At 32.1% G+C, this 24,277-nt stretch overlaps 2 protein-coding genes across 2 annotated transcripts in view; both read right to left on the minus strand.

The window, feature by feature from the left end:
- LOC131931425 (uncharacterized) overlaps positions 1–183 on the minus strand; it is a 65,215-nt gene extending 65,032 nt beyond the window's left edge. Inside the window, exon 1 of the mRNA XM_059288227.1 lies at positions 62–183. Within this exon, the coding sequence (XP_059144210.1) occupies positions 62–71 (10 nt within the window). The 5' untranslated portion in view covers positions 72–183. The remainder of the gene's footprint in view (positions 1–61) is intronic.
- Positions 80–24,130, minus strand: LOC131931436 (fibropellin-1-like). The gene is made up of 26 exons (XM_059288234.1): positions 24,020–24,130; positions 21,962–22,222; positions 21,556–21,682; positions 21,087–21,295; positions 19,817–20,068; positions 19,279–19,405; positions 18,380–18,576; positions 17,702–17,947; positions 16,739–16,990; positions 16,470–16,596; positions 15,954–16,156; positions 15,569–15,829; positions 14,786–14,911; positions 14,239–14,499; positions 9,249–9,375; positions 8,850–9,046; positions 8,276–8,521; positions 6,543–6,794; positions 6,047–6,161; positions 5,280–5,473; positions 4,560–4,811; positions 2,409–2,660; positions 2,145–2,271; positions 1,089–1,291; positions 438–698; positions 80–141 (listed from the first exon to the last, which is right to left on the minus strand). The coding sequence occupies exons 2-26, from the start codon at positions 22,137–22,139 to the stop codon at positions 80–82; spliced, it is 4,854 nt and encodes a 1,617-aa protein (XP_059144217.1). The 5' UTR covers positions 22,140–22,222; positions 24,020–24,130.
- Between the last annotated feature and the right edge of the window lie 147 nt (positions 24,131–24,277).

The following is a 24,277-nucleotide window of genomic DNA, read 5'->3' on the forward strand; positions in this document are numbered from 1 at the left end:
TACTTCTGTTGTTTTGGATGTTTAAATCAAATTGTGACATAAATTCTTGTATTTCACTAACCTCTGCACATGTCTCCATCTAGAACAGTTCCAGTAGGGCAGTAACATTTTTCAACAGCTGTTTGATTGGCAAGGGTAACTCTGGTACACAAGTGGGAACAGTTTCTCTCATTGCACTGGTTAATTGCTAAAACAAGAAGAGGGTAAAAAAGCAATTGTTTACATACACTTGATATTTAATATTGAAGATATTAAATTAAAGTGTAATGTAATAAACATATTTTGTTGTTTAACATAGGTCTACTTTCTAATGTTATGAAATATAATAAAATTTTCAAATTATATTAAAATTCAACACAAAATATTTCACAAGAAGACTGTTCATATCTCTATAAACTATTAGTTAAATTCAACTTTTGTATAAAAAAATAAGGTACCTTCACAGGTTCCATTTGCAGTTTTTCGCAGCCCTTCATTACAAATACAGTCAAAGCCTCCAATAAAATTTTGACAGTCTGAATAGTCAGGGCAGACAAATGGTTGTAGCAGACATTCATTCACATCTACAGAGCAGTCCTGTGATGTCCACCCATCTTTACAAACACACATCCCATCACTTTTATAACAAAACTGGGTGTTGTTCTGTATGCAAGGACAATGGCTGGAACAGTTTTCTCCAAATGTAAATGGCTGGCATGCTGAAATTAAAAAATTGGTTAAATATAAATTTAAAATCTATATATATAATTCTCTACATGGGGGTCACGCGAGACATGACCAAAGACATAAGCGTGCCTAGCAGCCCCCTCTCTTTGGGGGGGGGGGGGGGGGGGGGGGGTTATCGTCCTTAACAAGCTTCTGATAGTGTTTTAAAGCAAATATTTTCAGTGGCAGCATTGGTAGTGTCGAATTCACAAATTATGAATTACTGAAAAGTAGAAAATAAAACAACTAAATAGTGGCGTATAGTACGCAGCGGGTGGGGCTCGTATAATATAAAATGCAAACTTTTAAAACCATTTTCTTTTTAAATTTATAGTTAAAAGCAGAACTTTAATTCACAAAGTTAAAACAGTGAAAATGTTTACCATAAGAAGTGTAGTTGGCAGTAAAGCCTTTTCTTGTTACACTAGAATCAGTTCTGAATGTAAGATGAAGCGTATTGGCAGTTGATATAACCTTGGGCAGAACACCACCACAATATCTGGCAATGTATCTAGCAGAGGAGCTATTTCCATCAAATGCTTCAAGGTAATCAAATGGACAGCCTTCAATTGTGTACTCTAGAAATCTAAAGACAATTTTTTGTTCAGTTATTTATAAATACAAATTTAAAAAAAGAACATACAAATCTTGAACAAAATGTTATTTTTTCCAACTTTGTAAAATAAAAAGTAATAATCTATATATAATTCTCTTCTTGGATACCCTAGAAAACACCATGCTGTAAGTGCGCCTAGCAGCCCCCTCTCTTCCTCTCTAGGCATATCCTTACCACCCCCACATGGTCTGGTGAGCTGTGGTTCACGCTAAATGTTTACAATTGTAGAGCCGGGTTTAGTGACGGTTATTAGGAGCAAATAATTTAGTTTGAAACCATTTTAAACTTAGGGGAGGTAACTAAGAGGAGGCTGCTTTCACGGGAGGGGGGGTGTAGGGTTAAGGTTGGGGGAAAGGAGGGTGGGGGTAGTATTGTCCTTAATGACCTACTGATAGTGTTTTAAAGCAAATATTTTCAGTGGCAGCATTTGTACTGTCAAATTCACAAATTATGAATTACTGAAAAGTAGAAAATAAAACAACTAAATAGCGGCGTATGATACGCCGCGGGTCGGCTTGTAGCTATTATAACAGACTATTTCTTGTACTTTAAAATTCATGTAGGTTAAGAGCAGAACTAATTATAAAATGCACTAAGATACATTCAATATATTTTGTGAGAAAAAAGTAATAAAGAGTTTGTCCTATATCAATCATTTTAGAACCCTTCATAGTTTTTCATATATTTTCATTCTCTGTTTGCAATAACTATTGCAATAACTTATTTACAATTACCTTAGGCCTTCCTACTTTCCTCTTTTCATGGGAATTCCAATCTAATGCCAGACTGGTAAAGCTATTTATGGTTTATGAATTGTGCCTACCTTACAATAATTGAGTATCCTTCAGTTACAGTGATTGTCCAAGAGCAATTCATGTTGTTTAAATAGTTCGCAGGATAGTTAGGGCTCATAATTCTACCAGAATTACCAGACATTTCATAAGAACAATCTGAACAGAAAAAAATTCCTAATAAGAATAATAGTATATTGATGATTTACAATAAAAACAATATAACTTTTTACTAAAAATGGCAATTCTTTGTCAAAAGTAAGAAACTAAAAATAAATTTTCTGTTACAGTTTTACCATAAGTACAATATCCACTGGGGCTCTTTACATATCCTGAGATACACTGACACATGTAGCTCCCAATAGTGTTGGTACAGATGGAATTGGCACCGCAGAGTCCTTGACTACATTCATTGACATCCATAGAACAGTCATAAGATCCCCAACCAGGTAAACATGAGCAGGATCCACTATAACAACTGGCAGTGTTTTTGGCTACACAACGGCATTGGTTCTGGCATTGGGGGCCGTATGTCATGTTGGGACACACTAGGGTAAAAATGTTAAATATAAAAAATCTTACCGTTACACTTGTCATTAAGTTTACTTTATATGAACTTTGAAATGAAAAAGCAATAACATTTAATTTCAGATACAAATGAATGAAATTTATAATAGTTTTTAGCTAACTAACTGGTAGCTGTTAGATCGCTGGATTGAACATTTGATATTATTATTAAATTAACCTTTTTTTATGTTAGAATATCTGTTCAGAATAATTATGTTCCTAATAAATTTCCTTTTTTTTACACATAGCTATTAAACGTTTAGAAAAGGCAATAAAATTGTATTTAATAAATGCACAAATCAAATGATAAAAAACCAAAGGGAAAGTTCTTTTATTCTTGAATTGTATATTAAAGAAGAAATGCTATGCTTTTATCTAATTAGTCATTACAATTGTTTGCATTTATATATATGTGCTTATCAAGAGATAAACAATACTACTTCATATTTATGTACACTACTAGCCGTCGTTACCCGTTAAACGTGAATTATAGGACTATATATTTTTAATGTTATACATTTTTTAGAAGAATATTTTATAAAATGGTCATCGGTCAAAACGCAATGTGCTTTACTATAGGTTTAACAATATTAGTGACAAAGCAAAGAAATAACGAAATAGCTATAAGTCTAACAAATTTAAAATAACGTAGGCTGCTATAACCTATTAGAAAAAATAAAACCAAATTATATACATAATTAGTCAACACAACACCATAATAAATGCACTCATTGATGAAAAGACTTAAATGACTCCGTTAGATACCCGGTTTTTCAATGGTATTTATGTTGTTTTTAAAGCAATTTGTATTAGTTTTGGCAGAGGAAATTGTTTAAATTCATAAATTACCTCTCGATAAGTAAATCTATAGAACTAAATCAAACTCTTAGGGGACTTCCATAAATGACATCAAGCTTTTTTGACGATCTGAACCCCCCCTCCCCCTCATCACACACAATCACAAAATTATGGACCCCCCCCCCCCTCCCCCCTACGAGTGTGACGCCATTTATGGATGACCCTTTAATGAAATAGTTCATTTCTTCCTTTTCTAAAATTGGAATATGATGCTATTGGTTTTGTGTACTTTCCGTACTCCAAACGTATGACATGTGACGTCATCCATTTTGGCATTCTTGTCCCAACTATAAACGCTTTTCCGGTTGTATAATTAAAACCATTTTTCTACATTTGAATATGCCTTTATTTTTTATTTTTATTTTTTAAATAAAATTGTGTTTATACATTTAAAACATCTACCATATTATTTTCAACAAAAGTCTGTATCAAGTTCTCCATATCGTGCTGAAGATTCTGATGTGATATCCTGCGAAAATATTTTGCGGACAGAGAGAGAGAGAAGTGTGCACATGGGCTTTTATATATTAGGATATAGTGGGTTTTTTTCCGTGTTATATAGCACACAACATTACCTCCCCCCACCCATACAACACTGTACTTTAAGCCCACCTTTGCTACCACTTGCATCCACCCAACATCTTAAAATTAACTAAAATGTGTTTAAAAGACATTAAATTTATTACTTTGAGATAATACTTATCTAAGTATCAAAATAGAAATATGCTAACTATTTTTTACTGACCATATTGCAGAAAAATCAAAGTATATGAGTAATTAAGTAGGTGGTAAAACAGTTAGTGAAATTCCAATTAAACAAGCCTCTATATATGCACTAAATGAAAGAAATGAAATAACTTCTTTAAAAAGTTAGCATATTTGTAGGCCTAGCGCTGAAAATAAACAAGCTTGTAATAATAAAAAAAATTTAATGTCCATAAGGACAGCATTTATGGTTAAGGGAAAGAGGTGTAAGGGAATTTTCTATTTGAAATGAACATGAAAAAGTTAAAGTTAATTACTTTCACAGTAGTTTTCTTGCGCTTTATACCTTCCATTATAACAGATGCATTGATAAGTGTTATTTTCAAATCCACAGTAAGAGTCAGCATGGCATAGTGAGCTATTGTAATAGCAGTTTTTAGAATCAATGGAACAATCTGATCCTGCCCAACCATCATTACACACACAATCAAAGGTTGTCATATTGCAGAAGTCTGTGTTATTGTTGTTGCAACCACATATTTCAGGACAGTTTTCTTTGTTAAGACAATCTTTAGAAAAATAAATTTTACTTGAAAATATGATTGCAATTATCAGCAACAGATAATAAATGGAACTTAATTTGAAGCTTTTTAGACACTAGTGTAGAAAACAACATTCTAGTAGCCTACATAATTTTTAGTACATAAAATGAAAGTAATTTATTTTTAAAAAGTAACACTTTATCTTACTTGGTTTCCCCTCCCCTTCCCAATAAAGGAAAAATAATTACACTGCTTTCTTTAAAAAGCAAAAATAAAGTTTATAATGAAAGGAATTTTAAACATTAACCTTGTAATCTAAGCTTACACCAAACAAATTAATAAAATACCACAATAATCACAACTGAAAATGGTTTACCATTTGTCTGTTTACTGGATACTTAATACTGATAATTATGAATGTAATCTAAAAAGTATTTTAAAAACAAATTTGTAATCATCACTGTCAATTGAAAATATGAAATCACATTACTTTACCATATGACTGATAAGAAGACCCAAAATAGCTCCAATATGTGCTGCGTTGGTATATAATGAACATTGTATTTGATGTAGATACAATATATCTTGGTAAATTTGTGCAATAATGTCCTAAAAGTGGAGCATTTGTGCTGTTGCCATCATAGACTTCAAAATAATCAGTAAAACAGTATGCAGAGTAAAAGCCAGGGCTAAAAATTGTAAAAATGAATGTTTAATAAAAAAGGAGAAAAGTTGTTAAATAAATAAAATAATCTAACATCCTTCTAATTATGCTAAAATCAACCTTTAAAAACTTTTAATATTACAAAACAGCTTGGATTATGCCAATTCACTTAGATTGCAAAACAAGTGAAATTTCATCTATATTTTAAAGCAGTTCAAATATATTGTTTTTGTACATTAAAATACAAAATGTAAACAATCTGATAGTAGTGGCAAAAAAGGTAAATTAGGCCTAAATAATAAAATATATAAAAAACAAAATTCAATTCAATTTTTTTAAACAGCTGTAAACTGTTCAATGTTATATAAGTAACAATACATGGTTGAAACATTTTTCTTAAATAAGATCATAATTAAAAAAATTATTAACGTATTACTTATCGTGTTATATAATTAAATGAGAAAAGGCACTTATTCCCACTGTCTTTTTAATAAAGAGATTAAATTTTAATATATATTATCTATGAAATCAATGCTTCTAGACATTATCCCTTTTTGTTTTAGTTCCATTTAATAAATTAAATTTAACTAAAATTTACCGAAATGCAATGATAGAACTTGTATTGGTGATAATTGTCCATGAGCATGAAATAAGTCCAGAATATCCAGGGTCATACAAAAAACCTGAAGAATCTGTCAAAGTGTGTTCACATGCTGGAAATAAAATATTTACTATGGGTTAGCCATCTAAGAGGATAAACATTCTAGCTTTGTAATTTGAGTAGAGCTATTTTGTAGTAAGGTGCTGTTTTCTTAGTTTTTCATTCAATAAACAAACCATGTCTTTCTAAAATTAGGTACTGCTTATAGGATAGCATAGGTTTAGTCTTTCTAAAACGCAGCAATAAAAAATGAGCTGCCTAAGATTTTCTAACTTTATCTATTTACTACACTAATTTACTAATATCAAAGATTATTGTGGAAATTACAATAGAAATTTTAAATATTATGAAAATTACTCTATTGTTGAAGATATCACAATATTCTGGAAGCAGGTTTTAACATAAATAATGAATTTTTATAAATTATTTTTACCATAAGTACATGATCCACTTGGACTTTTTACATATCCAGTAAGACATTGACACTCAAAACTTCCAATAGTGTTGATGCATATAGAATTGGCATCACAGTATCCTTGACTACATTCATTGATATCCACTGAACAGTCATAAGACCCCCAACCAGGTAGACAATAGCAGGATCCATAAGAACACCTGGCAGTGTTCTTGGATACACAACTGCATTGGTACTGGCATCGGGAGCCATATGTCATGTTGGGACAAGCTAAAACATAACGAAGATTGAGAATTATTTTAAATAGCTTCAGATCACCAGCTCCTGGTCACAGCATTAAATAACTCAATGATATAGCAGGCAGACCACATCTCAAATTTAAAATTCAGTACTGGAAGATAAAAGAGAAACACGAATGTTTATGTGAAGTTAACTAACTTCAAGCTCTCTCAGAATTGACAGAAGAAAGTGTAAAACATTTGGCTAGAGCTGCACTAAATTTAAAAATCAGCATGTACCCTAGGTCTGAAAAAGAAAAACAAGGAACATAAAGAGTGGATGACACTAGAATCATGGACTACAATCGAAATAACAAGAGAATTTAAACTGAAAATCAACCAACATGGAAGGAAGTCCTCATAATTTTGTATTGGTAGGATAATTCCAATTTAAAGAAGAACACAACAGGCAACAAAAAACAATTCATGGAATGACAGAAGTAGCAGAAGAAGTTGCATGTATGCTTAAGCAAGAGTACCAACACCAGTAGGCCTGCAAAGGACAAGCAAAACAATTACAAGTGAAGTAGCTGTTTTCAGAACTTCAATACTACTGCAGGTGAACATAACTCCACCAACTAAGTCTGAAGACAAGGTACTTAAGACAAGACCCTTAAAATGAAGCACTTAAGGCATAAAAGACAAATTTAAGAATAACTGGAAGAAAACATGTGTTGAACACAGAGGCTCTAACTTGACATACCAGGAATGACAAATTTAAAGCTGGATCGCTTCATATATGTAGCAAGTGTAGTAAGCAAGGATAGGAGAGCAGGTAAGGATATCAAAAGCCACATTAGCAAGGCCAGGTATCATCGCCCTCTTCATAATCTAGCCTAAGAAAATTACCAACAGTGAAGTATGGGGAAAATTGGGCAAAACCCCATTGACAAAGAAAAAAGAAATACAAATGGGGATTGATTTCACTTTGTTCAAACCAACAAATATCACTAGAGGGGCATTAAATTTGAATGAGAAACCAAAGTGGGTTCGCCAAAAAAATATGGAACAGATCAATTTTCAGTGAAATACAGCTGAAATGTCATAGACCTAACTTGAAGAAATCACAGAAAAACATTTTCAAAGGTGTCTTTGCATCCCTAGCCTCCACAAGACATCTGCAGGAATGATGATGATTTTAAATATCTTTGAACTTACATTCAGCCATTCAAAGAATTTTTACATGACTGTTTTCTTTCAATACACTTTTTTATTACAAAATTGAAAATTGAATTGAAAAACATATAACTCACTCAAAAATAAATGTTATCTACTGCTGTTATGTTAGTTGTTTTATATTTTTATTTTATAACAATTAATATATTTAGGATAAGGTAAGGCATTGTTATAAAAAAAGTTCTGTACTAATTTTGTACATAAGAAAAAATGCAAAAAAAAAGATATTCATAAAAAAAGAATATTCATGAGATACAGTTGTTTTTTTTTAATTTAGATTCTAAATAAGTAACTTACTGTCACAAACTCCTTCCTCAGTTCTGTAAAATCCATCATAGCAAATACATTCATACTGGCCATTTCTATATTCACAGTAGGAGCCAGCAGGGCAGAAAGAGCTATTGTAGTAACAGCTGTTTACATCTGTAGTACAATATTCTCCTGCCCAACCTTCCTTACACACACAGACATATGTTGTTGTGTTGCAAAAGGCTGTGTTGTTTACTTGACAATCACACATGTCAGAATGGAATTCTTGGCCATCTAAATAAATAAAAGTACATTTATGTAAGATTTACTATTGCAATACAACATTTCTTTAAATATTAAAGACAGTGGCCTCACTTGAAACTTTCTTCCTATTTTAAAACTATGCAGATTATTTATGATGTTAGTACTACATTAAGATATGAACATGTTGTCTACAATCCCTACACAGATTATTTGCATTTATTTATACACATATTTAAATTTTTTTAACTCGTATGATTATAAATTAATTAAAATTAAACACATATTTTATGTTTTTAACTCTTATGATTATAAATTAAATTAAATAAAACAATATCTTATTAAAGTCAAACAGAATTACCAAATGTTTTATAATCAGCAACTAAATACAACCAGTTCCATGTTTGGAAATAGGAAATTGAGATGTACATTGAGTTTGATGAGGATGCAATCATCCTTGGTAAGTCTCTACAGTAGCGTCCTAAAAGTGGAGCACTTGAGCTGTTGCCATCATAAACTTCAAAATAGTTTGTTGTACAATCTCCATAAAAATTAGCCCTAGGATATAATTGTTTTTTTTAATTTAACAATCATAACATTTTAATTTTTAATGTGGTTTAAAAAATGTAGCAGGATTAAAAGTTAACAAAATATATGCACTAAATTAAAACAGTAACTATTAATGTTTCTATTAGTTTGTAAAGTTGTAAAATAAATATTTCCATATTGTTTTGCATTCATATTTGCTTTGAGTCTATACCTGAGATAAATAACAAAGTTTTCTTCTGCAATTATAGTCCAAGAACAATTGACATTCTGAAGATCATTTAGGCGCCAGGAGTAAAAGTAAAATGAACCAACAGCATCAAGTAACGTGTTAGTACAGTCTGTAATTAGATGATTAATGGCATATGTGTTATTTTGTAATAATATTTGAAATATTGTGTAGCTATACACACGTTTATAAACTTTTGTATGCAGTGGCGAAACTACCATAAAGCTAGGGTAAGCAAGGCATAGGGGCCCAAGGCAAATAGGGGTCCTTTTCCCTCTTTAAAAAATTAAAACTTTTACATTAGAATTTTAATATTTGTTTTATGTAAATAATTTTAAAAAGAAAATGGAAATACAGTGTTTTCTAATCTAAAAGTAATTAAAAGTTCCAAAAAGGTCCCCAGTCCTTTCTTACTGTACAGGCAGTGGCATTCTGTGAGGGTGGTCAAACTGGGTGCATTTGTAATAATAACACTACAAGTATGGTCGCTTTGTCAGGCAAGCCATTGAGAGAATTAGTTTATAATAAAACTTGAACTTTGACTCTTTAGTAAGATTGGCATCTGGCACCCATTAATTTACATGTATCGCTATGTACCTCAACTCACTGGGAAATTACTTACACCTCTCTAATAACTGTCTGCCCTCCCTGTGTAATATAGTGAGATTTGTGAAGTCAAGGGAACTCACTCGTCTTGTATTAGTATTATATTTATACTGTTATCTTGAGTGATGTCCCTTATATGTTTATATATATTTGTGTCTCGTCACTTCCGCCCTCTCTCGTTTCCATCATGTAGTTAAGGCCAATAAACGTTTTATATACAATCACATGCTTCTATCGTCAACCCATTACACCCTGAAATTCCATCCTACTAACATCCTTGATAACAATTGAACAATTTTAAAAAAAATAACAAACATGGACAGTGTTTTCACAACAAGCTAAGTCCAACATTTGTCAATGTTTTTCAACCAATTTTTACCTTAATGAAATTTTATTTGTTGATCTAATATGGTGCCTATATTCGGTTTAATGAGCACCATCCACTAGGTATACAGAGTGCTACTAAAATCGATTACTAAATCGAATAAGGGGTGTCCTCCAGCGCATCAGCAGTAATAATTTAATAAAGGTTGGGTGCCCCGAGATAGCCAGCGGCTACCTGAGAAAAAGGGATCCGTTGATTGCACATCAGGGGCAGCCTTTGATGGATGACACCAAGCATAAGAGCACCCTACACTAGTGGGTCTCTACATTCGATGATTAATCCGAACCAGGGGTTGCATCCGGCAAGTAACAAGTAACTCCAGCGACGTTCCTAGGCGGTCAGCAAAAGGTGTTCAACCTCACTATTACATAGGATGATTAATGTAGACTCAATGCTTTCATACAGCACACCAAAGGGTGTCTGAGCGGTAGTGTGGACAAACCCACACCCCAGCAACAAAGATCAGCAAAAAAAATTGCAGTGGCATTGTTCACATTTCAACTATCTCAGTTTTAGAAAACAAGGTCACACGACTAAAAATAAGCAATTGGTAATACGTTGATGAAACCATTACAAATTGTTTCATTTGCCTGGTATGTGGGACTAGCAACATGGACAGGTATGCTAGTTAAAGATAAAAAGATTCTTTAACATTCCACCGTGATCGGGAAGGAGATTTTGATGTCTATGATGGAAATTTTAAATCTCATTATTTGTCCATTTAGATGCTGTTAATGTGTTATAAAACAAAATGTAGGTATTCCTATTGGGTCAGCAGCTTGACCATCTTAAGTATAAAAAATACAGAAGATGCTAAAATTGGTCTCAAAGTTAAAAGCCTGAAAAAAAACCCAAATCTAAATAAATCATGAGCCATTGTTTAAAAACTGTTTGGTTAGTGGTGTCACAAGATCGGGTGTTACCCTGAGCATTTACTTTGCACTTTAGGTGGGGTGCCCTCTAATATACGCTATTTCCGATTTCTCAAAAAACGAATGTAAATTTATAAAGGACTAATAACATTCCGCACTATTATGCACATTTTTTTTTTGGCTTTCACAGATGTACAATTCTTTTTTCTACGAGATTTTATTCTATTTTAAAAAGTTTAAGTATTTAAAATTAATTAAAATTCATGTCTATACCCCGAGTTCCCATCCCCTGTTTTTTTATATAAGAATATTCGAGAAAGTCTAGGGGAGATCGCTCCCGCTTTATTTGTATTAGGGGTCATCCATAAATGACGTCAAGCTTTTTTTGATGATTTTTACCTCTCCCCCTCCCCTCCAACACGCCGTCACAAAAAGCCAGACCCCCCCTAAAATGACGTCACACCTCAGCCTACAACCCCCCCCCCCTCAAAATTGCAGTTGAATTCTTTTTAAAACATCAATATTTTTCTAACATTGCTTTTTTATCATGCAAAAGTGTGATGTCGCACCATCTGAACCCCTCCCCCCTCCCCTTCATCACACACTGTCACAAAATTACGGTACCCCTCCCCCTACGAGTGTGACGTCATTTATGGACAATCCCTTAATCATTTAATTGTAAATTTAAAAATGCATCAGATAGATGTGTATATACTGAGTTGTCTTTAGAGCTAAGATAGAGTCAGTAGAAGAAATACAAGGAAAGGCGTAGCGGTGGGGGGGGGGGGGGGGGGTTGAGACCATGAAGTGGCGCACCAGATGATTTTGACCTAGTGACGCCACTGAATACAAGTAAAATACCCAAACATTTGGCTGACCCAAACATCCACAACTTACCTTTACACTCTCCATCTGAATTTAGTTGAAGACCACTAGAACATTTGCATTCATATTGGCCATTGTTGAATTCACAGTAGGTGTTAGCAGGACAGATTGAGCTATTGTAGAAACAGCTGTTTAGGTCACTGGAACAATCCCCTCCTCCCCATCCTTCTTTACATACACAAACAAATGTTGTCGTATTGCAGAAGTTTGTGTTATTTGCTTGGCAGCCGCACATCTCTATATAGCTTTCACTGCTAAGAGATTCTAATTTGTAAAAAAAAGATTGTATTGCCAAAAATTGTATGCTGTTACTAGCTATAAATATAAAGTGTATTTCTTAGTTCTTAAAATACATAAGTAGCTAAAATGGGAGTGGGAGGAGGTGTAAGGTGTTCTAGTTAAGGGTAGGAGAGAAAGGTTGTAGTATATAGTCACTGGAGAAGGTTCAATGTATAGGTGCTATTGGAGGAACCTTCATATGTATGAATAAAAAATCATTTAAGTATCCCCGGGACTTCATAATAAATAACCATGCCAATTGGTAAGCAGGGTTTATTTCTGACATTTTATCTTTAGTGGGGCTCTTGAACCTTCAGGGTGGTTGGACACTGGCTTATATATAATACTTTTTTCAATTTTATCTATTGGGGGAGAGGGCAATGGATGTGCTCTGGCAGAGGGGGGGGGTGACAGTGACCCCTTGAGAGATGCCTGAAAGACACACAGTTTACAACATTCTATTCAACTGTGATTTAAATAATTAGTGATAAGTATGTTAGGGCTTTTAAGTTTATTGTAGGTAAGCATTGCCTTATGAGTGTAGCATACACATTTTAAAAAATTAATTTTGAAAATACAACACATAAAAAACAATGCTACACTTAAAAAAAAATTACCAAATGTGTTATAATAAACCTCAAAGTAAGTGGTGTACTCATTGCTGTATGTAATGTACATTGAGTTGGATGTAGACACAATAAACCTTGGTACATTGTTACAAAAATAATCTCCTAAAAGTGGAGCACTTGAACTGTTGCCATCATAGACTTGGAAATAGTGTGATTCACAGTATCCATACATGTAAGGTCTGGGGAAAAAAATCTTAATGAAAAATAATTAACTAAACAAATAAAGCTTTACAGAAGCAGTAAAACACATTGAGCTCACCTTTACTTTAAAAATTTATGTTTTTTTTCTATTCAAATCCAATGCTTTCCATCAAAATTGGAAAATCTAACATAATATAATCTTTTAAATTTCAAACTAACTGTTACTCAAGCACCATTTAGATATACAATAAATCAGAGAGAAAGTTTCTCTAACTACAATTCAACAAAGATTTAATTTAAGAAATATCTGTTTAGTAAATAAAACTTAAAAACATATTAGATTTATATTTATTTTCATTACCTTATTGAGATAATATAGCTTTCATCAGCCAGAATAGTCCAAGAACAGATGGTATTTGGATAAAATCCAGATCTAGTTAAATAACCAGAAGTGTTCTTAAAAGAAAAATCACAACCTGAAATAAAAAAACATTTAAAAAAAACGATAATAATAATAAAAAAAACTTCAAAGAAAATATACAGGAATTGAACAGTGTGTAACATCTTCACTAGCTGATTTTCCTATGATTATTCTAGTTCATATTAATGTTAGTAGCATCCTTTTTGGTTCAGAATATGACCAAAACAGAAAGTCACAGGAAAAAAGTCACAGAATAAATCATCAAGGTTTTCTAGAATAAAAATTACTGTAAAAAAATATTTCAAAATAAGTTGTCAGTAATTATTGTTGATTTGTTTTTAATTTATTTTGATGAATAAACTTTATTACATTTGACTTAGGCTGAATTACAATACTTAAAATTTTGAAAATTACTTTTTTTCAAGATAGTTTAATAGGACAGTGTAATCCAGCAGTAATTATATGATTACTATCTGAAATTCTCGTTTGGTACATGAAGCAGTCTGTAGGATGTCTCTACATTCAACCAACAGGGTAGCTGACTTTAAATAGAGAAATTAAAGACCACTGGTTACAGTGTTTACCAAAAACACTATCCATTCATATGCTGAGGTCAGAGAAGTAGATGAACTCTATTCCACCTACTTTAAAGACTGTCTGGTCTGAAAGGGTACTTAATGCAAATGTATCCTAAAAAAGTCTTCATTATAGTTCTAACTGCAGATTATGTTCATAAGATATATTTATTATTTTTTACCTTCCCAAATGCAAGAGCCATTGACGCCCAATGTAAATCCCTGCTGACAAACACATGTGTAGCTTCCAAGTGTGTTAACACAGTATCCATAATCTCCACAAACATTAAATGTGTAACACTCATTGATATCCACTGAGCAGTTCTCAGACTGCCAACCAGGCAAACATGTACAGTTTCCTGTCTTGTCACATGATGAGGTACCAACAGGGTCACAGTCACAACTCAAGCTGCAGTTCTTGCCATAGGTTAAGTTGCTGCAATCTGAAATGTATACTGTTAATTAGTACACTTTGTATTGGTTCAAAAGCTTCATCAAACAACACCATTCACTGTTGAACTGGCTGTTTTTTAACACATTTATTCAGACAGTCTTGGATGTTTTAATAAAAGTTAGATGGAAATTCTTGTGCACATTTACTGACAGACTATCTAGCTGAAAAAACACTTGCCATTATAAATCCTCCCAAACCTTTAAAATCCAGTTCTTTACTCCTGTTGTTTGGATGTTTAAATCAGATTTTGACATAAATTCTTGTATTTTACTAACCTCTGCACATATCTCCATCTAGGACAGTTCCAGTAGGACAGTAACATTTTTCAACAGCTGTTTGATTGGCAAGAGTAATTCTGGTACACAAATGTGAACAATTTCTTGCACTACACTGGTTGATGGCTGAAATAAGTTGAAGACAAACACATTAAAAAAACCTATTTAAATATAGGGCCTACATGTTGATGTTTAAACTTTTGCCATTTGGTTAATCCAATACTACACTTGACAACATAAAATATAATTAAGTTTTTCAAGGCAAATATTTTAAATAATTAACATTTGTGCAAAGCAAATTTTTAAAAATACAAATTCATTTTAGTCCTCATGAAATGAGAAAATCATTGTAGGTCTGTTATTATTTGTGAAAGTGCTTATAATGGCTATGATTGTGTTAAATATATTTAGTAAACTCACACCATCCCAGAACTTTAACTCACTCATCTGCACTTATATATAGATTCTCTAATGTAATTTATTAAATATCAATATTGTGACTTAGAATTATTATCAGGCTTATGGAAAAGATTTAGAAAATAAATTTAAAATGAATATAAAAACATTGATAAACTCAAAGCTAGCAAGGACACATAGACAAGGGACTTGCTACTGCCACTTACGTGTAGTGCAGAACTGGCATTCTGCTAGTTAGCATCTAAAACTTTATATGTAATGACTTTATTTTCAAAATACTTTAATATTCAAATACTAAATATTGCACTGAAAAGCAAGGCCTTATTTAAATAAGATTTAATTAGATTTTTAAAAAAAATATGGTACCTTCACATATGCTCTCTTCAGTTTTTTGCAGCCCTTCATTACAAATACAGTCAAAGCCTCCATTAAAATTGTGACAGTCTGAATAGTCAGGACAGACAAATGGTTGTAGCAGACATTCATTCACATCTACAGAGCAGTCCTGTGATGTCCACCCATCTTTACAAACACACATCCCATCACTTTTATAACAAAACTGGGTGTTGCTCTGTATGCAAGGACACTGGCTGGAACAGTTTTCTCCAAATGTAAATGGCTGACATGCTGAAATTAAAAAATTGGTCAAATAAATTTTAAATATAATTTGAATATCTTTAAAACCATTTTTATTTTAGATTTAATGGTAAAAAAAGGAAATGAAATCACAATGTAAAAATAAAAACTTTACCATAAGAAGTGTAGTTGGCAATGAAGCCTTTTTGTGTTATGCTAGAATCAGTTCTAAATGAAAAATATAGTGTATTGGCAGTTGATATAACCTTGGGCAGAACACCACCACAATATCTGGCAATGTATCTAGCAGATGAGCTATTTCCATCAAATGTTTCAAGGTAATCATAAGGACATCCCTCAATTAAGAATTCAAGAAACCTAAAGGAAAAGATTTTTCTAATTAATAGTGAATATAATAAAAGAAAGTAAAATCTAAAAATATATAGCGTAATTGTAATTTTTCATAAAGTTTGTTAATTCCTGATTTGTATACTAACATTAATAAAATAAATTATAATAACTTTGAATTTCTGTAATTTAAAAGTAGAAATAAAAGTATGCAATATATTAAAGGTTTTGAAAAAGTTATATATAAAGTCTTTCACTTGTTTCACAGATATAATAATACTTAGCAGTTTTTCATGATTTAGTCCTTATAAATTAGCAACACAAAAATCTTAATTCTCATTACCTTAAAGAAACAGAATATCCTTCAGTTACAGTTATTGTCCAAGAGCAATTCAAATTGTTGAAGTAATTGGCTGGATAGTTAGGGCTCATGATTGTACCAGAATTACCAGTCATTTCATAAGAACAAGCTAAAATATTTTATTTAAAAAACTATATTTTAATGATAATTCACAATTGAAAATTTAAATATTTATCTTCAACAACAGGTTCTTTTGTCAACAGTAAGAAATGTTAACTTTATTTTTAATATAATTTTGTAATTGTTTTTACCATAAGTACAAGATCCACTGGGGCCCTTTACATATCCTGAGATACACTGACACATGTAGCTCCCAATAGTGTTGATACAGATGGAATAGGCACCACAGGGTCCTTGACTACATTCATTGACATCCATAGAACAGTCATAAGATTGCCAACCAGGCAAACAATAGCAGGATCCATAAGAACAACTGGCAGTGTTGTTGGCTACACAACTGCATTGGTACTGGCATTGGGAGCCATATGTCATGTTGGGACACCCTAGGAAAAGCAGGTACATTTAGGATTTTAAAATAATATAATATTTTTACAAAAAGGGATTTTTAAGACCAAAGTTACAGTTTTTAAATCACAAATCTGTTTCTAACTCAGATTTCAACTTGTCCCTTCATTCATATAGATACAACAATAAAAGTTTTGCATCATTTGTGCCTTAAGTTAACACTGAAAGCTTTATGTTGGCTGGTTATAGTGCTAAATTAATGTTTTAAATGTAGCTTGTAATGACATTATTGCTACACCTGATTTAGTGTTCATACCTTCTCTTTAAATGCAACATTGTGGAAATGCTGTTTTTTTACTCCAATACTTTTCCCTGTTTAGCATCTTAACTGATAGTTTTGTTATATTTCTGGTAATGCAATTTGAATAACTATAACTTCCATTTTAGTTTCTACTAATATTGCTTTACATAAAATTTTTGCAAGCACACTTTGGTTAGTTCTGATCATTTGTTTTTTTTTTTTAACTAAAATATGATTTTTTGAATGCCCAAACATCTATATATAAAGGAGACTTTAGATTTGTGATTGATTTGCTCAGGTATCCTTTAACCAAAAAGGATGCTCAGATAAGTGGTTCTAACCAATTCAGGCTATCAATAGTAAAATATTGGTGAATGGGAAACAGTAGTTTTGTATTTATTTCTATTGGTAGGGATTTAACTGAACCAAATAATTTTCTACTACTTACTATCACAAGCACCTTCCTCAGTTCTGATAAATCCATCATTACATATACAGTCATATTGGCCATTTCTATATGCACAGTAAGAGTTAGCAGGACAGATAGAGCTATTGTAGTAACAGCTGTTTACATCTATAGTACAATATTCTCCTGCCCAGCCTTCCTTACACACACAGACACCAGTTGTCATGTTACAGAAGGCTGTGTTGTTTACTTGGCAACCACAGACCTCAGGACAGTTTTCTTGGCTGCCTAAATTTAAAAAAAATTTATGTGAGATCTACATTGTTGGTAAAAAGTGAAAAACTTAAAGAAAAATTGTAATGATATCACTCAATGCATGGTAAACTGTATTCCCTAATAAAGAAAAAACAAAATAATATGCAAATTAAAAAATTCAACACCAAAATATGAACATGTTAACTCAGATCATTGTTATTTTGTAATTTAAATTGCTATTTGTAATTTTCAACATCACAATTTATGTGTATGGGTTTAATGCAAACCTTGAAATTCAATTCTGACCCATTTCTAATGAAGTGATTTTTCTTAAACTTTCTGTGTGCATTCACGAAGGAAAGCAAGTTTATTTTAGATTCTTATTTTCAGCACATTTAATAGGTTATTATTATAAAGGTTTTTTTTTATATCTATTTTATTAATATTTAAGTAAAACAGAATTACCACATGTTTTATAATCAGCAGCTAAATACAACCAGTCCCTTGTATTGAAATTGGAAATTGAGATGTACATTGAGTTTGATGAGGATGAAATCAACCTTGGTAAGTCTCTACAGTAGCGTCCTAAAAGTGGAGCACTTGAGCTGTTGCCATCATGGACTTCAATATAGTTTGTTGTACAATCGCCATAGAATTGAGAACTGTGAGATAGTTTGTTTCTTTTTTTTATAAATTTGCCAGTAATAACATTGATTTAATTTTTAAATTTAGTGTTTTAAAAAATCTAACTGGATTAAAAGTTAACATTACATTTACACCCCGAAATTAAAAGGAAATCACTCTATTTGTTAATACAAATATATCACACGTCTGCGCTGTGTGAACTATGCTTGAGTGCAGCCAAGCATGTCAACAAGGTGCCACTTACACAAAGGTAGCAGGTACAAGTACATGGTAATGACTTAAGTACTTTGTACTTAGATACTTAGACTTGGACTATAAAGTATTTGGATGTTTACATTGACTAATTGACATATAGACTAAGGAACCAATGGACATTATAACCCTACATAAGGGCTATACTTGCTACCTCATGCCACACATACAAAGTGCTCTTTAAGTGCTCACTACGTCAGCCATGTTTCTGATTGTAGAATAATCCCCCCCCCCCGGCTGGATATCTCACAAAATAATGTTTACCTCTTATTTACACAAAAACAGCTTTACAAAACAAGATGTAAAATATAAACAACAGTATTAGTATTTGCTGACCCATAGGGACTAACACAGATTTTAACAGTCATGTCCCCTTTTACTACCATTAGTAACATTACTGTAAGTCTATGTACAATGTTACAATACATTCATATTATTTTGCCATCACAATGATACGGAATCTATACCTGAGATAAATAATAGAGTTCTCTTCTGCAATTATAGTCCAAGAGCATGTGAGATTCTGAAGATCATTTAGGCGCCAGGAGTAAAAGTAAAATGAGCCAGCAGCATCAAGTAGTTTGTAAGTACAATCTGTAATTTGATGATTAACAGCATATGTGTGGTTTTTATCAGACTATTTAAAAAATATTGCAGCAAATATACACATTGATAAACTTCTGTGCAAGATGAGGGTTTCCCATCTTGGGAGGCGCAGATGAGTGGGGGGGGGGGGGGGGTGAGGTAGAAACCTCAGATGTATTTGGGGGTGTGTTGGATTTAAAGGTGAAAGGATAAAGGTGGGACCCATCCATGGTCTCCTGTAACAAACAAAAACATGCCAGCTTGTGTTACAATTACATCTTTACTTGTAAATATTTAGTATAATTCTAACATATTAGAGATTGTGTTTTACTTTTTTTGAAGCAAAACTAGTGGTGGATTTTCGGCTTATAAATAAGTTTGCTTTAAAATAACAATGTAACCAAAACATCCACAACATACCTTTACACTCTCCATCTGAATTTATTTGAAGACCATTAGAACAAGTGCATTCATATTGGCCATGGTTATATTCACAGTAGGAGTTAGCTGGACAGATTGAACTATTGTAGAAACAGCTGTTCAAATCATTGGAGCAATTCTGTCCTCCCCAGCCATCTTTACATACACAGACACCAGTTGTTACATTACAGAAGTCTGTGTTTTTTGCTTGACAACCACAGGCCTCAGGACAGTTTTGTTTGCCATGACAATCTAGAAACATTTTGCGAAAAACAAGTATATCATTATCAGCAATTAATAGGATATATTTTATGTTTGTTACATTTTATGCTTTTACAAAAAATATAATATGCCATTTATTAACATACAAATAAACGTTTTGATGTAAAACACTTGTAAAAAGTTTTGTTTTTTTAAATATTCCATGTAGACTAACTAGTTTAATATATTTAACACTGCATTTTCTATCATTTCAAAAGGTTGAAAAATAAAAAATATGTCACTGAGCTTTCAAATTTATAAATATAATTTATTGGTTCAACAACAAAGTTGAACAATTTACATTTTCTATGTGTCATCAAATACCCTATTTGTCAAAGACAGCCTATCTTTCAAAATTAAATGTTGAATGTTGATATGATTTATGTGAATTCATATAATTCATAACATATATACAATTCTAGACATTTCAAATACATTTTTTATAGTAATCACTAGATGTTATTTTCATGAATGATATTGAAAATATACTTTCCCAAATGAAATTGACCACTATATTTATTAAAAAATAACTCTATCTACGCAAGCTCATAACAGTTGAGAAATGACCAAAAAAACATTAGGTGATTTGAGTTCCTTGGTTTATACCAAACAACTGATGTTAAATTCAAGTATTTTGAGAATTAATTGAAGAGATGTTTGCAGAAACAAAATCAGAGTTTGGGCTATGTATATGAAAACCGTAGCAGTTGCTTTTGAGATCATGATTTTTGTGGAAGTTGAATAAGAAGTATCATTTAAATTTGCTTAAATTGTTGACTAATAGAAGCAGCCTTTACTGCCTGTAAGATATCATATTAAAAACAACAGTACATTTTTCTACTCATTCATACAAATGTACAAAATAAAAACAAAAATTAAATTTTAAAATAAACAACCAATTTAAATAATGTTTGTTCACTCATGTCTATTTCAATGATGCTTATAAATTTTTAATCTGCTCAAAAATAGAAAATGTAAAAGTTTGTTATAATACATCTCAAGGACTCACTATATGAAGTATATGTAGCACTAAATCCACTATATGAGACACTCCCATCTGTTTTAAATGTAATGAGCATTTGGTTTGACGTGGAAACAATTAGGATTGGTGTGCTGGCACTGGTGCAGTATTTTCCAATCAGCGTATCATTTGTACTTTTACCATCAAATACTTGAACAAAATCATATGGGCATCCTTCAACAGCATATGAAAAGAACCTTCAAAGAATAATTTTATTTAAATTTAAAAACTAAACTGCTCAAATAAAATGTTTTACAAATTCTAGGTTAAAAAAAAATTATCTGTAAAAAAAACCTAACTATATTCAACTATTAGAACTAACATTTGAAAATAATAAATAAATAAAATAATCTAAACTGCAATATATGTCTTAGAAATTACACAAACAATGATAAAGATGTAGCTTCTTTGCAAATAAAAAAAACCTTATGAATCAATCATGCTAATTTATATTTACCTCAAAGATATAACATGATCTTGTTCTACAATGATAGTCCACTTGCACTGGAGATTATTATCATAATTATAAGGATAGTTAGGACTTTGAATGACTCCTGTAGAACTGTTTAGAGTTTTGTCACAACCTTTAAAAAAAAGTTCTTACAATGTAAACACTCTCAATCAATAGATTAATTGTTGATAAAACAGCAGACAATATTGTAAAATATATTCAATGAAGTAATATAAATAAAAGCTTTTCTCTATTAATAGCTCAAATAAAAATTCTAAATAAATGTTGCTTCATATTTCACAAGACAATTTAAAATGTAAATTGAAATGCTAACTTGCTAAGAAAATTGGGAAATTAAGTAAAACAGGCCATGAGAGATAACCATTCTATTTTGTATTCATAAGTTACATACCTTCACGAACACAATACCCTGCATCATTCAAGAAATACCCAGACTGGCAAGTACATATGTAGCTGCCTGGAGTATTTGTGCAGTAACTGTTTAGTCCACAGCTAGTATAAAAACATTCATTAATATCAACAGAACAATTTTGTGATGTCCATCCAGGCAAACAATTGCAAGTTCCCATCCTGCTGTCACAGCTTGCTGTATTGTTTGATATGCAGCTGCAACTTAATGCACAATTTTTTCCATATGTCAGATTCCTGCAGTCTGGGGATAGAAAATTTAAATGAGACAACTTTTTTGGCTATCATCACAGCTAATAATTACTAGATAGAAATGTTTATAATGAATTGATTTATAACATTATAAATGTGGGCTGATAATCTATTGCTTATTTTTAATTAAAATTGTTACTTGGGTGCTTATTTAAGGGGCTAAGGAGACTAGGACTAGTTATAGAAACCCAAGGGGTTAATCTAAGATATTGGGGATGAGCAGGCCAGGGGAAATCTAAAATTTAATTAAAATGTTGTCGGCTCATTCTGGTCATTAAGGGCTACAAGCTCTATATAGGTGCATGAGTGAAAAGTAATTGATGGGAAGACACCTGCATAAACCGCTAAAGTGCATAGTGACTGGCATTATTGCAAATGTCAAGTGACGGTACGAGCCCGACCCGAATCCTATGGCTCTTGGGAGATGGTTAAAGGTGGGCAAAACTAGTCTATATATGAGGAAGTGTGGCATGGGGAACACACATAGCTGGCGCTAGATACTAAGGTATAGGCCCTGGATGGTGGCAGCCCTAAGGCTGGCTTATTGGCCAAGCCGATGTCTTGTTTCTATGGCCTGATGTTAATACAAGAGGCCAAAAGTCTTGTTCCTGTAAAAAGGTGCTTTGTTCCTATGGCCAGAGCTTTGTTTCTGTGGCCTGACCCTGTTGTTTATACATGTGGCCAGATATTTGCATCTGTGGTCTGATTTTTATACATGTGGCTGATGTTCATACCAGTGGCCAATATTTTCCTGTTGCTAGAAATCTTCCTGCCACTTGTGCGTCAAACTAGATCATTGTGAGTACTACTGAGTATTCATAGAAGGATTTAACCGTGTTTGAACTAGTGAAGTTAGAACCAGGGATGATAACATTTACATGTGTAATTCTGAGTTGTGTACATACAAGTGTGCTACTCACACTTATATATATATATAGTTCTAAATCAAAACAATGAATTAATATTAGCAGCCAAGGTGAATACTTCCGCATTGAAATGTAAGTTTGATTATTTTTGTCTTTTTGACTTGTATTCAAGTGATTTTTTTCTTGAATATGAAAGATGGGCCATGTCTTATTTGTATTGTTTTCTTTGCTTTAGAACATTTATTTTATTTTTATATTAATGTTTGTGACATCTAATCAATGTAAATAAATGTATTGAAATGTGTGTTAATAAGTTTTATTTTTAGTTTAATATTTATGTTGTTTAAGTGTGTAGAAATCAGTTTGCTCAAGTCTGGTAAACCTCCTTGTACCAACGGGGATGCATGGATGGGAAAGTATAAGACCACCAACTCACTCTCACCTCTCTCTCAGCACTATCTGTAACCAACCGACCAACAAACCACTTACATAAATTAAGAATTTGTAGGTTAGTATCTCTATCTGGTTAATGATTGCCATTAAATACACTTACTAACTAAAATCAGGAACTTCTAAAAAGTACTGCAAAAAACAACAATTTACATATTCTGCAAATTATGAATTATTGCGAGACACAGAATTACCATTTTAAAAACTTTACTCAGTTAAAAAAACATGTATGACTTCCTGCTTTATCTTAACTTAAAAGTAACTTACAAACATTTTCAAAAGAGATTGGTAGATCACACTAATATTTCCAAATACTATGTAAAGTTAAGTTCTTGCAAAACACTGTTAACATTTCAGAGGTTTAGCTGACTCCTGAATTCAAAGAGCCTCTTAATTTAAAACTAAATACAATCTTCCGGAGATAATTGATGAATGATCTGTAACTTTTTAGAAGCAGGTATCATCTGACTAACCTTGGCAAATGTCTCCACTTAACAATGTTCCAGTAGGACAGTAACATTTTTCAACAGGTGTTTGATTAGCAAGGGTAACTCTGGTACACAAATGGGAACAGTTTCTCTCACTACACTGGTTGATGGCTGAAAGAGAGGTTTTATAATAGTTTTATGCTAAAAGAACTTTTGTGTTTCCTAAACAAACTAATTAAAATTATGTCACTATAAAATTTTGGTTTTTTATTTTATAAGTTGTACATTATGGTTGTCATCTGT

This window comes from Physella acuta, unplaced genomic scaffold (genome assembly GCF_028476545.2).
Source record: "Physella acuta isolate Inbredline_101_S28 unplaced genomic scaffold, ASM2847654v3 ptg000104l, whole genome shotgun sequence".
In the NCBI taxonomy this organism is placed as follows: domain Eukaryota; kingdom Metazoa; phylum Mollusca; class Gastropoda; family Physidae; genus Physella; species Physella acuta.

Coding starts and splice junctions, on each gene's coding strand:
- LOC131931436 (XM_059288234.1), bottom strand. CDS start 22,139: ATGGGAACTTGCAATTGTTTGCCTGGATGGACATCACAAAATTGTTCT. Junction 9,047..9,248: donor AACTTTGTTATTTATCTCAG/GTATAGACTCAA, acceptor ATTATATCCTAG/GGCTAATTTTTATGGAGATT. Junction 8,522..8,849: donor TGCTGATTATAAAACATTTG/GTAATTCTGTTT, acceptor TTATTTATTTAG/ATGGCCAAGAATTCCATTCT.